We start from the raw sequence: 16,554 nt of genomic DNA, 5'->3' as shown, positions 1-16,554 counted from the left end.
GAAAGTACAGAACTTATATGGCAAGGTGAAGTCCTGCATTGTGAAATGCTGAATTACACATCAGTACAGGAGTTTCTTTTAAACTATTTATTCACTTAAACACTTGATTGCAATTACATTTGTGAAATGTGGAATGTCTTGCATGTCTATTTATGAACAATTTATCAATAGGACTTCATCTAAGAATAGCCTAAACACTTAAGACATTTGCAGTTACTGATGGCCTCCACATGCTGGAATTCCTGCAGGATGTCTCACCTCTCTGAATGGCTGCTAATAGAAACTGCTGACTGCTCTTTGTCCAACTATTAAAATCTTGGTTTTGTGTTAAAAGGTTTGAAAAGCAATAGTCTTGCATGATAGTCACAGATAGCAGCAGCACCTGAGATAGGAATACAAATGTGCAATTAAATGGGTATTTCCAAGAGTAAAGAAAGGAGGGAGGGGGCAGAAAACAAATACACTACTTTGAAATCATCCAAAGCAGATAGGCATGGTATTAGATCCTAATTGATATTGTTATAACACCCTAATGGTAGTACATTGATCGTCTGCACTTTCTCAGAAGGAATAGACTAGTCAGTCCTGCCTGCAGTGCCAAGCAACTAAAGGAAAACTGGGTATACATCTCACTCGAAGTCTCTCACTTTCAATAAGGGAGTTTTGCCTTATGGGATGGGAATAATCATACACAACGGTGCCTAGTTTGCTGTATTTCTTAATAGCATTTCTTAATAAGGAATATGAACAGGGATTCCGGCCAAGAACCAGCTTTCCCTAAATGCGATCTACTTTGGGTTGCAATTGCTGACGGGTCTTCTTAAGGAATCCTGTTATGAAATACTTTAAATTAGACCTGATATAAAATATGCCATTTTAAAGTTTAATGATTTTTTTACTTGCTTTGATTGACTGTAATTCACTGAATAAATATAGTGAACTATGAATTGTGTTTCAAGTTTTGCAAATAGGAGCTACATATATTTAAATTATAACATGCACAAATACAATAAAAATACACATAGCACATTAAAAAGTGAGTTGTCTATCAAAGATTAACCTGCAACCAAATTAGAATTAAAACAAGTCCTGTTCTACTAGGAATGCTAAAATACCTTAAAGGTGTGCAGAAAATATTGATTTATTACTTTGACATTAATTAAAAGATGTAGTTTCTGTAAAATCTATTCGGATATATTTAATTTCACAATTATTTACACAGAAGTTAGTACTGGTTATCGTGCAATATTAAAAAAATTCCAAATGGATTATTTTATAATAATCTTACATTTGGAATAGCTCCTTGGGAGGCCATCTCAATTTGCTTCACAGGATTCACTGTGGAGTCACGTATGTATTTATAGATGAATGCTGTAAGCTCACAACCTTCTGATTCTGAGGTGAGTGTGCTACCAACTGAGTCTGGCTGACAAATGCAGATAGACCAGGGCACTGGTCTTTATTCTGTGCAGAACGTATTTTATCCTTTGTTTACTTTAGAAAGAGAAAATGAAATAATACTAAATTCCTGTCTTGTAAAGTGCCCAGTCTGCATGTACACTGTTAGTTGCGGTGTTCTACAGGAGGGTAATAGATTTTAAGGTCCTGACTGCACACAGATAGATCCAAATATTCACTGCGCTGTCCATTGGATCCCAAATTAAGTTTGTTATATATAGTTTCTGTGCAGTTCAATAGCTGAAAGTCTGTGTTGAAACAGAGTTCAATCTGGCCCAGTGTTTGCACCGAACCTTCCTGTTTGAGGGGAGGAGAGAAGAAACAAAAATAAAAAGTCAAAATAGTTAATAAAATCACCAGAATAACAAGGATAACTAGCATCTTAGAAGCTAAATTTAAATAGCTGCACACCATCAGAATTTAGTTTAGTCACCATAACAAAGATCCAGCTCTAAACAGCACTTTCTTGTAGCTGATTATTATTTCTATCAAAAGCCACATGACCATGTATATGTATGATGAATGCTGACTCTCAAATGGTGCCTCGCATTCTGTTATAGGGAAACTGCTGACCTCCAACTTGTTGTCAATCAGTTATTAAACTTGTAGACTAGTCAAGTATGATCCTGTGCCCAACTGAACTGTGCACACTAGTACTGTCTTAATGCAGTCCTACCTGTTTATGTCAACGTCGCGGGAAACAAATTTCTACATTTGTTTATGTCGAAACCCACTTGTTGACACAGGCAGTCGAGGTGTGTACCAGGGGCTGTAATCCGGGCCCTTATTAATGCCCAGACTCTGTGACTCCAGGCGGAGTATGTACACGCAGCATGCCCCAAAGCTCAAGTGAAGCATTTCTGCACTTCGGAGAGCTTTAGACTCCGAGTGCTTTTAGATTGGTTTTAAGTCATCCAGCCAGTCAGACCCAGCTCACATAAACTGAAACCAAAGATTACCTCAGTGGGATGAATGCACTGAATCTTTGGTATTGTCCCGTAGGTAGACAGAAGTGCATTTTCAATTTCCTCCAGCTTAAAAGACATAAATCAGAAGAAGAATTACAGCACCATGTAAAAGCCATAGCATAAAAAACAGGCTCAAAAGTAATGTGAAATACAGCTCTTACCATATAATATTCTGCGGATGGTACGATGTGAAACTTTGCAAGAACACTGAAAAAAAAATCAGATACTTGTTGTTTTGTAATATATTGTGACTGCACATTGGGCTTTATGTAGCGGGACTGGCTCAGCTCGTTGAAGCTATCCAGGTCACTACCAGGAGTGAGGGAGCAGGAGCATGCTACCTGTCCAATTGGCTAATAGCACAGTGATGCATCCAGAAAGTCACCCAGCTCCTTCCTCTGGAGGACTGGCCTGGGTGGGGAAGTGTGTATGTGGGGGGTGGTATACACCTGTGAGCTCTTTGCTTTGAAGATTGAGGAAAGGGACCCAGGAGAGCAGGCACAGAGAGGCCCGCATGGTTGGCTCAGGTCCTTTAGAGATTGCTTCATGTCCTTTGCCCCATCCTACCCCACCATCAGCAGCCAGACGTTCAGCCTTTCTTCCCCCAGTCTCTGGAACTCCACCCCAGAATCCCTCTCATTCATACTCCCTCACCTCAGGTCTGTCTCAAGACCTATCTTTTTGACCGCACTTTCAGTCACCTTTCCCCTTGACACACCCATTGCTGCCAATCCTCAGCTCAAGTGCCCATCCAGTGCTGTTAAGCCTTTGAGACATCCTTCCAATGTGAAAAGTATAAATGTGTGTAAATTTATGTTATATTGGGCTATATTATATTTATATCATATTGGTATAGGTGTGAGCACTGAGTACCAGAGTGGTGAGAACATCAAAACAATTGCCTTTCACATTGGGAGGATATCCCAAGGGTCCTCTTATAGCCACACACCAGGTGCCTGCACCTCTCCCGACCAGACTGTTAGAGATTGTGTTGTCTGTCTGTAGAGCTGATGGAGATTGCCAACGGTTGCTCCCCTGGATGAGTAAACTGATCGGTGAACCAAGCCTGCCTCGTGTCTGTCAGTGTCTATCTGACCTGAGTTGTCTGAAGTGATCTGATTGCAGTACTGTTAAATTAAACAGGAAGTCCTCACATTTTATGGTGCAGGTTTTGCAACATTAAACAGCAACTGATGTTAACAGATTTATCTCCCAGCAGATCGACTTTCAGATCTTTGTCCTACTCTTTAAATGCCTTGTCACCTACCATGACAATTTCCTGCTACTCTTATAAGTAGGGAGTAACAAGTCCTGTGTGGATACATGAGGGAGAATTGAACCGAGGGCAGGGGTAGGGGCCAAGGATAGGGCATTAGAAGGAATGGGGCTCCTGTGGAGAATAAACACTGGCACGGACAAGTACTGTTGAAAAGCCTTTTTCAGTGCTGTATAATTCTATGATTTTAAGTGAAAGACGAGCCTTTTAAAATTAATCCTATGGGTTGCTAAGAGCGATACAACAAGTGGGAGCGCGAGTACAAGTTACCTGTTCAAGTCCAGCTTTTTGTACAGTTCCAGAGCTTTACTGAAATACTTCTCCTGGGAGTTCAGGGGTTCCCGCAGAGCTGCACAGGTTCCATGTTTCTGCCATTCATGCTTCCTGCCAAGAGAGAAAGTAAGTTGAAGATTCAAGCAAATCTGATCTTTAAAAGCCTTCTCATTCCACGTCAACTCAATATGAGTCTGAAAGGGAATTGGTTATACGTATTGAACAAGGGTGCAGCCCTGCCCTCTACATCTCTACCTTTGAGGCTGCCTGACACAACACTTAGCTGCAATCAGATATTTCTTCCTCCTACAAACAAAACAATCACCATTGTTTCTCTTGTTTGAGTAACACAGAGTAGCCTATCTGTTTGCCTGCAAAATGCACAGTCAGAGAGGAGCTTTGAGACATCATCTTGACATGAAAGGCACAATATGGAATTCAAGGAAATCCATAAAATCTACATCTTTACCCAACATTTTTTCAACTAACACAGCAGCCAATTTGCACACAGCAATATCCCTACAAACAGCAAGGAAGTGAAGAGCAATTTTACCAATTATTGGCCAGGACACATGGAGAAACTGCCTTCTCTTTTCGAATAGTGTGATGGGTTCTTTAATATCCATCTCAACAGGCAGACGGAACTCATCTCATCATAATATTTCCATATCTAGAGGACGTCTCAAAGTGCCTCACAGAGTTTAGAGTAAAGTGTAGTGATTGTGTATTTTTGGGAGAATCAGACCAGTTCCCCTCTTTATCATTTTCCTTTCATCCTGGAAACAAAGTGGAAAAGTGACATCCGTTGATAAAATGAGGAGAGCGAAATAGAAGGGGAAGATAATATTAAAGACACACAAATGTTAATTGATTTGAGATAATTTGGGACATCTGCAGAAAGTGTTTGTATGGGTATCGAGTAATTGATAACAGAAACACGTACCACAACTGCGTGCCATTGGGATGGAGCACATCTGGCCAAAAGTGTTTCAGATCAACTAAAATATTCTGCAAATAAATAAGAAACTTCAGAATTCATAACACAATCTACATACAGTCCAGCCCCATCATAACATGATAGTTGAGGGTTCTTCAATTGAGACCATGGTATTGAGACGTGTTAAAAGGTGAACCCTCACGCTAAATTTCAGGGTTGCCGGGAGTGTCCCTGGCATCTCTGAGCTCTGGTATGGCTGAGGGTCGTGCGCAGGAAGCCACCGAGTCAGCAACGATGAGTCCTTGTGATCTTTCTACACTTGCCACAAACAGAAACAGGAAACTGTGGGTTCACTGTGTTACCGCGTTATATCCAAACCCACAATTTATTGAAGTACATTATAGAGAAACCAAACTGTTCATATAGCACTCTTCACCCTTCAGCTGTGATTACCACCCAATGGGTGACCAGCCAGCAGGCATTCATTGACTAGACTCACACATTACGAATATCACCTTGTTCAAGTGCTGGAGGACAACTGATGCACACAGAACTGTACCCAGCCTGAGACAGAATTCATATTAGCTTTCAAAAGAGAACTAGATAAAAACCTAAAAGGAAGTAAACTACAGGGGTATGGGGAAAGGGAAGGTTACATGGGACTGAAAGGATCGCTCTTTAAAAGAGCCAGCAAAGACACGATGAACCAAAGGGTCATCTGCTGTCTTGTACGTATCTATGGTTCTATAAAAGAGTTTGGGGATTGGAGTGATTGGCACCAGTGGATGATAGCACCAGCCTAGGCTCAACAGGCCAAATGCTGTAATGTCTATGATTTAAATGGCTAAATACATACCTCTACATTTTTGATGTTGAAATGCCAGGAGTTGTTGCACATCATTGATTTTTTGGGCCTATAAAAGACATCAATATTCCACATGGTCAAGTCTGCTTTTTAGAAGAGGAGTGAAGGAGTGGTTATTTTACTGTGAGAACAGAATTTCAGTCCACACACACTGACACATACACACTAGTTCTGTTTAATTTTATTCACTGTAATTTTAACATGCTGGTCTTTATTAACAATAATCCTTGCATTTGATATAGCACCTCCTTAATGTCATTGAGACATCTCAAAGCGCTTCACAGAATATATTGTAAAGTGGATTGACTATGTATTTTGTGGGCAACAGCCAAATGCGCACAGAAACTAAAATTTAAATTAAATTGAATGAAAATTAAATAGAAATTAAAATTAAAACAGAAATTTAAGCATTCCAAATTGTTATTTCCTTAGAAGCATTTGTAGCTTCAGATTAAACAAAAAAGTTCATAACTTTAAAACATTTAAAGACCAGTTTTGAGACAGATTTTAAAGAAGAATGATTTTACTTAAAGAATGATGAATGTTTGGAAGAATCAGTCAGGTGGAATAGTGGTGACAAAAGAAAACATTAGGGACATGAAGAAACTGGATACTCTATGAGCAAGAAGTGGTGGACCATTAATAAATCAATTTTTATTGATTTTTACCATTAATGTTGGGAGTTTTATGGTGAAAGTCAAATTGGTAAAAAATGATTTTCTCCAAACTAAAAACCTCAACAAATTTTCTGACTTTCCTTTTCGTTTCCAGGATGTACTTATCAGAGTCCCTCTGACAGACGGTTAAATCACAAGCTCACAGGTGCCGTCTACTGCGGTACAGGGGACCTCATGTATATAAGGTGCCTGAGTGTGTTCATTTGTTTTTGTTGCCAGTGGTCTGAGAGTGAAGGAGCTGTTAGGAATTGTTCTGTAAATAACTTTGTAGTGTTCTCTACTTACCTTTAACATAGACAGAAAACGTAAAGCAGATTTTCACCAAATTTACTTAGGTCTTTTCTGCATCAAGTGCTGTCTCCCCACCCCCTCCCACACTCCCCCACCCCCACACTCGATTGTCTCATTTAAAAAGATACACAAATGCACTGGGGGGTTGAAAGGAGAGAGAAACTGGCAAAGTATCTTGGTTTTTATTTTGTTGGTTAAAAAATGAGCTTAATGGTACTGATAGATGGGGCAGTGAACTTTGGGGGATGAGGATTACCAGTTCTGCAATGCAACTTTAGCTGGTGGCTATTCACAATGACTCTTTCTGTGTAATCCACATTAAGGAAATTGCACATCGCACAAAATTTCAAATAGATTACAAATAAAGCCTGTCATTTCCCTTACCACAGCCCGTGTACAGTCCAGTAATCAATCTTTGGATGCTCTTTGCACTTATCCACCTGTTGAGAAATAAAAATCTACCGTAAGTTTCCACAAAATGTACTCTCATTCGATGACTCACTCAGTTCTGATCGTATTCTTGTCGTAGACTCATTGTGCTAATGCTGCAATAAACCACAACAGAGACATCTAAACCTCTGCTCAAGGCAATTTCTGACATTAATGTCTTGATATCCCATCAATGTACATCTATTTCTCTACCAGAGGTTGTTCCAGTTACAAATCCAGATGCTCAGAGACGCCACTCAGCACGAAGGGCAATATGTAAATCTAAGTTATTATTGTGGCTGTTGTTGAATCAACAGGATGTAAAGTATATTTGTTACTCCCCTCCTTTATATAAAAATATGGGCATAAACCTGAGCAAGAAAAGCACCAGGATCCATATGGGGAAAAAATACTAACATTGTATTTGGAAAAAATTCATTTAACTGGGGGAATCTCTCAAAGCTATCGAAATGAAGAGCCTTACTCTGCAGGAAATACTTAATGTACTCTCTTCAATACAGTGTGTATGCGAGTATATACAAGATTACATTTGTATAGCGCCTTTCACGCCGGAGGACGTCCTAAGGTGCTGGGATATGATGTGTATAGATAGTGTGGGCTTGTTAAGGTGGTGTGTGTGTAAATAATATACATATGCTGGGTGTTTTGGTGTATAGCTTGTGTGTGTAGAAGTAGTATGTCAGGCTCCGCCACTGTTAAGCGCTCTGAGACGCTAACTTGCGTGGAGGGAGCTTTAGAAGTGCAAGTTGTTGTTATTATATGTGTATACTGTGACTCTGCAGCTCGTGTACTCTCGCACTCCACGATCCCATCACTCCCACCCACGCCCGACTCCACTGGCTCCCCATCCCCCAGAGGATCGAGTTCAAGATCCTTGTCTTCACTTTCAAGACCATCCATGGCCTTGCCCCCTCCTACTTCTCTGACCTGCTGACTCCCTACCATTCTGCCCAGTCCTTCCGGTCAGCGGGCTCCCGTCTGCTCCATGTCTCCCACCTGACCCGCCCTACCATCGGTGGCTGGGCTTTTAGCCTCTCTGCCTCCACACTCTGGAACTCCATCCCACGGTCGCTTCGCCTCGCTTCCTCCCTTGCCTCCTTCAAGGCCGGTCTCAAGACCCTTCTCTTCGATCGTGCCTTTGGTCTCCCTCCCACCTCTCTACCTTCCCTCACCCCAACACCACCCCTCCCCCATTGCTCGGGCCCTGACACCTGACTGTTCAGCGCTTTGGGTCGTCCTCCCGATGTGAAAGGCGCTCTATACATGTAATTTTGTTGTTGTTGTTGTATGTGTGTGCATATAAGTTGTGTGTTACATATGTATGCATGTGCATTAGCAGTATTGTGTGGAGGTAAGCTGTGTGTGTGTATGTATGTATGTATAGGTAGTATGCTTATGTAGATACTGTATTTGCGTGTTGGGGTGGGAAAGGGGAAGAGAAGACAAGACAGAAACTCATGGGAAATTGTCTTGAGATCCCAGGTTTCGTCCATGGTGGATGCTGAGCTAGCTGATGAGACAGCGAGACATTTCACTTAGATTACACATCATCCATCTCACTGCACAACAAAGATGGCAACTTACCAAACACACAGACTCAGGCCAGTGTTGAGTGAGTATGATTGAGTTCCATGGGTGGCTCTTGCTGGAAAAGAACAACCAATATAATTTTAACATGCTTAAAAGGTGTGCTGTTGCAGCTGAAACCACAGATGTATGATCCTGCCTGCTCCCATGGTCGAACAGCTTATTAGCACTCAGTGTCTGGACTCACACGTGGAATTACATAGTTATACAGCATGGAAACAGGTCATTAGCCCCAACTAGTCCATGTTGGTTTGTATACTCAACATGAACCTCCTATTCTCCTCTCCTATACCTCTTTGTAACCTTCTTCCTGATGTGTGCTTTGTATTTCCCCTCAAGTATGTTGATGCTTTTTGCTTTAACCACAGCTTCCTGCAGCAAGTTCCGTGTTTCATCACCCTCTGAGTACATAAGTTCCTCCTAAATATCCTTTCGATTTACTCCCTCATTTCGGACTCATTAACAAGTAGAGCCAGCCTATTAACCTTATCAAATTATTTTGCAATCTTAAGCACCTCTATCAGGTCCCCTGCATTGCCAACATGTCCAATCTTTCTTGATTTAATAATCCTTGCATTTGATATAGCGCTTTTCACATCTTCTAGACGTCTCAAAGATCTTCACAGAATATACTATAAAGTGAATTGACTGTATATTTGTGGGCAAAACATGGCAGCCAATTGCACACAGGAGTGTCCCACAAACAGTCATGGATTGAGTGTCCAAATTATTATTTTTTTTGATAGCTGTATCCACACATCCCTGGTAACATCTTTGTAAATTTGCACTGCACTCTTTCCAATGTTACAATATCTAGAGGCAAATGCTTCCTTAATTTGCCATTTTAACAATCCTCCAGATAAAATTGGTCAGTCACTTCATGGTTTTGGTGGAATATTTCTGGTCGCAAATTGGCTGTCTCGCTCGCCTACAGTATACACAGTAACTACGCATTACAGTGAATCCTGTGAAGCGCTTCAAGTCCTACAATACAAAATTACATTTGTAAAGCACCTTTCACATCGGGAGGACATCCCAAGGTGTTGAACAGTCAGGGATTAGGACCTGAGCAGGGGTGGGGGATTGGTATCAGGAAGGGTGGAAGGCAAGAGGGTGGCCGAAGGCACAGTCATAGAGGAGGCAAGGGAGGGAGTGAGGCAAAGGGAATGTGGGTTGGAGTTCCAGAGGGTGGGGGCAGGGAGGCTGAAGACCCCACTGCCAATGGTGGGTCTGGCCAGTTGAGAGACATGGTGCAGGCCACAGCCTGCTGAGTGGCGGGAGCGGGCAGGTTGAAAAGAGGTTAGCAGGTTATCCTCCCAACATGAAATTTGACATATCAAATGCAAGGATTATTGTTGTTATTAATATTTAAATTATTGGCACTTTGTTGGTGATCAGAATCATACTCCCTCTCAGGTCAAAATCCTGATTGTCCAGGGTCTTGGGATGTCCTCCCGACGTGAAAGGCACTATATAAATTTAATTTGTTGTTGTTGTATAAAAATTAGTTGACGTTGCTGATAAGACAACAAACTCTGGTGTGGGCTATCGAGTGGAGTTAATAGAAATCACTTCAAATTTGCATTTCGTGTTAGTATCGCAGATGGAATTTCTGAACTGTACAGACAGTGACTGACTCAGGGTTTTATGAGAATGGCTGGATGAGTAAGTCAGCACAATGTCACCAAGAGTATAGTGCGGTCACCAGTCCTGTGATTTACAAGGAACAGCCTGAGTCCTGCGGCTTTGCAAACGCTGAGGTTGTACTTTCAGAATACAGTCGCAAAATTACAAAAATAATAAGTATATAAAAACCAACAAAAATAAAAAGGAACTTCTGAGTCTGGTTAATAATTCCCCCTTCTCTTATAAAGAAGAGAAATATTTTGCCCGGAAAAATATACAGTCAATTCATTTTACAGTATATTCTGTGAAGCGCTTTGAGACATCTTGAAGACATGATAAAGCGCTATATCAAATGCAAGGATTACAGATTCAAATCCAGTCAATATCCAGTAAATAGGCAAATGAGGCTAAAGTGCAGTTTAATTCTCCACAACTCCCCCATAACAAAGCTTAATTTTAATGTTTTTTCTTACCAGTCAGAGGTTTCAGTCAGAAAGAACACAATAAGCAGAGGCAGGAAATGCCAGCCACACAGTGCCCTTCTCCCACTTCCATTCTGTGAAGTCATTTCACTTCAGCTTGCAGCTCTATAATAAAAACACGTGTGATCATTGGTTAAAAATTAATCTGGTTCAAACCATCACCACTAACAAATGGGGCAGTTGTTCCAATTATTATACTAATATGTTTAAACGTGTTCAATACATTTGAACATAGTCTAGTTTGAAGCATTCTTGATAACCTTTTATTTTTTGACAGTTGAGTAAATAGACCCAACGAGAGTCAATTACATGTTTTGTGAGCAATTTGCAGTACAAATGAGCCTTGCCCTTTTAACAATTTGAGGCTTCCAAAGGCATATTCCAAAGCACCTGCTTTGGTTTACTGGGGCAGAGGGATAAAAAAGAGGGAAGTAGGGAAATATATGTGGAAGTAAACATTGTTCCAACAGATATGTCTTTGCTGATCTCAGTAATGTCCGCTTTTGCCTTAGCCATAATTTTTGCAAAACCTAAATTAATACAAAAAGGGAACTGCTTGAGATGGCTGAATTTGTGACTAATGTTTTATGGGAAATAAATGTGTGGCTGCTTACCATACTGTATTAGCCAAGAGGTTTAAGCTTGGTCAATACTCCAGTTAGCTAAACAGGAACAAGCGATCATGGGAGTATTTGGCCCAAGTACATGTAATGAAGAGTGTGACATAGCTAATTTATCTGCTGATCAACTTTATGGGTTCAAGCTCCACATGAGGACTCTAATGAGCTCAGTCTGTGCAAACTCTCAAGAGCTTTACTTGGCACTTGGTTGCACCATTGTTCAAGACATCTCAAAGCGCTCACAGTACTGCAAAGTGGTGTGACTGCATTTTGTGGGCAAACATATCACCCAATTTGCTCACAGTAATATTCCTCAAACAGCCAATGAGCAAGTGATCAATTTTATTTGGGGGAATGTTGACCAGGATACCAGGAGAAGCTCCCTTTTATAGCCTTCCCTGTAACCCTGGCTAAGACTAGCAAGAACATCTCATTGGTAATCAATTTCCTCTTCTGGTTGAAGTTACATGGTTTAATTGCTTATTGCAAAATGATTTTGCTGTAATACACTAGTTATGTTAGTGCTACGTGCTATGTTATAACTGTCTTACTTGTTGTGAAACCGTTGTTACTTTCTGATACCATTTTATGAGTTTCATTATTAATATTATAGGTTGTAAACTAAACACACAGTGAGGAATAAAAAAAAGTCACTCCTGGTGCTATAGGCATACATATAAATACATAAACAAATGTGCTGGGAATATTGACAATATAATGACTTCAGTGGTAGTGACAAGTTAAGCCAGGGTCAAGTTATCAGGGGTTTACCATATTAGTCCAGTTATGGAATACTGTTCATCATTCCTACAGAATATTTATCATTTGACCACAAAGCTTGCAATCATCTTACACTTGATTGAGTTATAATTAAGTAAGAAATGCCCTCATTTTTCAGGTCATTTATGAAGAGTGAGCCTTTGTTTGCATTTACACTGCAGTGATTCATTCGATCTATTCCAAATAGCTTTTCTGAATTAAAAGCACAACCCAAGAATGCAAATTCAATTAACTTCAATTCAGTGTAAAATGTATGTTCTGTTCCAAGATTAACACATGACCTTTGATTCCAATACAGTACACACTAATATAAAAAGCATAATTCAAATCACTATTCACTAGGAGCTCCTATCAGTGCTCAGGAATTATCTTCAATTGTACTACAAAATCTAGTAAATTTTGCCCAGGACTTAACAATAAAGGAAATGTCTAAGAACAAAAAAAGTAGCTTCTTAAATCATACTTGTAGGAAGGTCTAAAGAAAGTGAAGGCAAGCACAAAGATGATCTTTACTTCTTGTTTAATTACGTAAAACAGACAGAAAAAAAGGATTAAAATTGAATTGGGAACAAGGTTTGACTAATAATGAGTAATAATCCCTTCAAAAAAAAAAAATTTGTTCACCCAATCCATAACAGTTTGTGGGACACTGCTGTGCGTAATTGGTTGCCACGTTTCACCCACAAATTATATAGTCAATACACTTTACGGCATATTCTATGAAGCGCTTTGAGACATATCGAAGATGTGATAAGGTGCTATACCAAATGGAAGGATTATTATTATAATCAAACCACTAAAAACAAATCTAATAGTATAATCCCTAGTTTCCTGTAAAAAAATATACACACTGTAGTAGATGTGTAGCATACAGACATCATTTTAAGTTCTTCAGATGAGTTATCCTTTGGATGAGTTATTAATAATAATAATCCTTGCATTTGATATAGTGCTTTTCACATCTTCTAGACGTCTCAAAGCGCTTCACAGAATATGCTGTAAAGTGAATTGACTGTATAATTGTGGGCGAACGCGGCAGCCAATTGCGCACAGCAATGTCCCACAAACAGTCGTGGACTGAAAATGACCAATTTATTATTGCTTTCTTGTTTTGGAGGGATTATTATTAGGCGTGTGGAGTAAGGAAACTTGCCCAAGGTTTCTCCCTGCCTGGAACTGAACCCAGGTGTCTCGCTTGCAAGGCGAGTGCTCTAACCACTGAGCTACAGGACTCCACTATTGAACTGAGAAGAGAAAATCAAAGCACTTTTAAAAACATTTCAACATGATAAGGCACAGTAAATCAAATGTAAGGGTTATGATTAAGCCAGTGCCATGAATAGAAACAACTGAACATAAGCTGCATTTGAATGTTTCCTCCCCATGATAATTTGCTACACTTGTCTTAACCTTGTAAAGAAATCACACACAGTACATTCTCTGAAACACTTTGAGATGTCCTCCTGATGTGAAAGACACCATATTAAATTTAAGGATTATTATTATTATTATTACAACAACAACAAAATTACATTTGTTTCTGGCCTTTCACGTCAGGAGGACGTCCCAAGGCGCTGGACAGAAGGGTTTCAGACCCGAACTGAGGGTTGGGATAGGAGAGGGTGGAGGGCAGGGGGGGGGAATCATGGTGATTGAAAGCACGGTCGAAGAGGAGGGTCTTGAGATGGGTCTTGAAGGAGGCAAGGGAGGGGGTGAGGCGGAGGGACTGCGGGATGGAGTTCCAGAGGGTGGAGGCAGAGTGGCAGAAGTCCCACCTGCCAATAGTGAGGCAATCGAGGCGGGGGACGTGAAGCAGGCGGAGCCCGCTGAGCAGACGGAGCAAGCAAGTTGGTAGGGGGTTGCAGATGTAGGGGGGAGCAAGACCATTGAGGGCTTTGAAGGTGAGGACTAGGATCTTGATCTGTATCCGCTGTGTGACTGTGTGATGGGAAGCCAGTGGAGTTGGGCGAAGATGGGGGTGATAGGATCATGGAGTCTGGTGCAGGAGAGGACACGGGCTGCAGAGTTCTGGATGATCTGCAGCCTATGGAGGGAGGATTTGGGGAGGCCAACAAGCAGGGAGTTTGCATAGTCAATTAATGAAACTACACCCAAGTCTAAAGTCTATGTAACAAACTGCAAACAACTGTACATAAACATTTGCATATTTTTATGACTGTCCTGTATAGACATGTCTATACACCAGTGTATCTCACTGGCGTATAGACATGTCTTGGATGATACGTTTGATACTTCCTACTTACTTTCTACAGAAAACCAGTCTTTCAACAACTGGGCTGGCTAACACTCCAGTACAATTCTAGGATAAACTTGCATTTTTGAAGGTGCTGCTTTTCAATGAGATAATAAACCAAGATCCCAGCTGCCTGTTCAGGTGGATGTTAAATATTTTATGACAAGAGAAGTTTGCCCTCAAAATACTGTAAATATGCCTTTCACCTCATGCTTGTTTGAGGACATTGCTGGCACAAATGGCTGCCACATTTGCCTACAAAAAATAGTTACTACATTTGACAGTTATTACCCATGGAAATCATTGAAAATTTAAGTTCTTCCTACAATTAAATCTAATCAGATGAACAATTGTTTTTTGGTCTCCGGGGTGTTTGACTTTTGTGGAAACCCATCAGCAATGAGCATTTAAACTAAAACATAATAAGAAACATAAGAAATAATTTAAATTAAAGGCTGTGTAAAATTCCAGTGAGAAAGGGAAGAATCACAATGATTGTACAGTATAGTGTACAGTCAAATCACTTTACAGTATATTCTGTGAAGCTCTTTAAGACGACTCAACGACGTGGAATCCTGTAGCTCAGTGGTTAGAGCACTCGCTTTGCAAGTGAGAGACCTGAGTTCAATTCCAGGCAGGTCAGGGCGAAACCTTGGGCAAGTTTCCTTACTTCACACAGAGCCTAATAATAATCCCTCCAAAACCAAAAATAATAATTAAAATTGGTCATTTTCAATCTACGACTGTTTGTCGTTGTGCTGTGTTGAGCTGTGTTGAGCTGTGTTGTGCTGTGTTGTGTTGTGCTGTGCTGTGTTGAGCTGTGTTGTGCTGTGTTGTGTTGTGTTGTGCTGTGTTGTGCTGTGTTGTGTTGTGCTGTGCTGTGCTGTGTTGTGTTGTGTTGTGTTGGGCTGTGCTGTGTTGTGTTGTGTTGTGCTGTGTTGTGTTGTGCTGTGTTGTGTTGTGTTGTGCTGTGTTGTGTTATGCTATGTTGTGTTGTGCTGTGTTGTGTTGTGTTGTGCTGTGTTGTGTTGTGCTGTGTTGTGTTGTGTTGTGTTGTGCTGTGTTGTGTTGTGTTGTGCTGTGTTGTGTTGTGCTGTGCTGTGTTGTGCTGTGTTGTGCTGTGCTGTGCTGTGCTGTGCTGTGCTGTGTTGTGCTGTGCTGTGCTGTGCTGTGCTGTGTTGTGCTGTGCTATGTTGTGCTGTGCTGTGCTGTGCTATGCTGTGCTGTGCTGTGCTGTGTTGTGCTGTGTTGTGCTGTGTTGTGCTGTGCTGTGCTGTGCTGTGCTGTGCTATGTTGTGTTGTGCTGTGCTGTGTTGTGCTGTGAGTAAGTGACTGAGCCTTCACCTGAGAGTGTGAGCCCGGATCCGGTCCTCACTGCCACTCACTCGGATTACTGTTCCTGATGTCGGTTCTTGCGGAGTTGCCTGAACTTTGCAACAGGATCCCGGTCTCTCTCTCTCTCGTGTTTCCTGCACTGTCCCTCTCCCGCCCGAGTGCTGCTCTCTCTCTCTCTCTCTGTACAGCACTGACTCAGCCACACACACAAACGCATGCGCGGGGCCCCGCAGCTCAGCCGCCACCCACAGCGGCCAAGACAGCAGCCCCACTGCCATCCGTGGCCTGGGGGGGGGGGGGGGGGGAGGGGGGGAGAGGGGGGGGAGGGAGGGATGGGGATGAGGGAGGGATGGGGATGAGAGAAGGATGGGGATGAGGGAGGGATAGGGATGAAGGATTGGGAAGATGGATAAGGGGAGGGATGGGATGAGGGAGTGATGAGGGAGGGATGAGGAAGAGGGGAGGGATGGGAATGAGTGGAGGGATGAGGATGAGGGAGGGATGGGGATGAGGAAGGATGGGGATGAGGGAGGATGGGATGAGAGAAGGATGGGGATGAGGGAGGGATAGGGATGAAGGATTGGGAAGATGGATAAGGGGAGGGATGGGGATGAGGGAGTGATGAGGGAGGGATGAGGAAGAGGGGAGGGATGGGAATGAGTGGAGGGATGAGGA

At 41.6% G+C, this 16,554-nt stretch overlaps 1 protein-coding gene across 2 annotated transcripts; it reads right to left on the bottom strand.

Annotated features, from left to right (window-relative positions):
- Nucleotides 1–72: 72 nt before the first annotated feature.
- On the bottom strand, nt 73–16,147 carry rnaset2 (ribonuclease T2). 2 transcript variants are annotated; one of them, XM_042332687.1, is made up of 10 exons: nt 15,889–16,147; nt 10,882–10,995; nt 8,780–8,840; nt 7,130–7,185; nt 5,769–5,826; nt 4,919–4,983; nt 3,973–4,086; nt 2,588–2,633; nt 2,418–2,492; nt 73–1,755 (listed from the first exon to the last, which is right to left on the bottom strand). In XM_042332687.1, the coding sequence occupies exons 2-10, from the start codon at nt 10,974–10,976 to the stop codon at nt 1,564–1,566; spliced, it is 762 nt and encodes a 253-aa protein (XP_042188621.1). In that variant the 5' UTR covers nt 10,977–10,995; nt 15,889–16,147; the 3' UTR covers nt 73–1,563. The 2 variants fall into 2 exon arrangements, with proteins under 2 accessions (XP_042188621.1, XP_042188622.1); XM_042332688.1 differs by having other exon boundaries at nt 15,930–16,147.
- Between the last annotated feature and the right edge of the window lie 407 nt (nt 16,148–16,554).

Source organism: Callorhinchus milii, unplaced genomic scaffold, assembly GCF_018977255.1.
Source record: "Callorhinchus milii isolate IMCB2004 unplaced genomic scaffold, IMCB_Cmil_1.0 Scaffold3, whole genome shotgun sequence".
NCBI classification, from domain to species: domain Eukaryota; kingdom Metazoa; phylum Chordata; class Chondrichthyes; order Chimaeriformes; family Callorhinchidae; genus Callorhinchus; species Callorhinchus milii.
The sequence above is the reverse complement of the archived record's forward strand: the minus strand, read 5'-3'. Positions and strand labels throughout refer to the sequence as shown.

Coding starts and splice junctions, on each gene's coding strand:
- rnaset2 (XM_042332687.1), bottom strand. CDS start 10,976: ATGACTTCACAGAATGGAAGTGGGAGAAGGGCACTGTGTGGCTGGCAT. Junction 5,827..7,129: donor TGGACTGTACACGGGCTGTG/GTAAGGGAAATG, acceptor TGTCTTTTATAG/GCCCAAAAAATCAATGATGT. Junction 4,087..4,918: donor CCCAATGGCACGCAGTTGTG/GTACGTGTTTCT, acceptor CTCTCTTGGCAG/GAAGCATGAATGGCAGAAAC.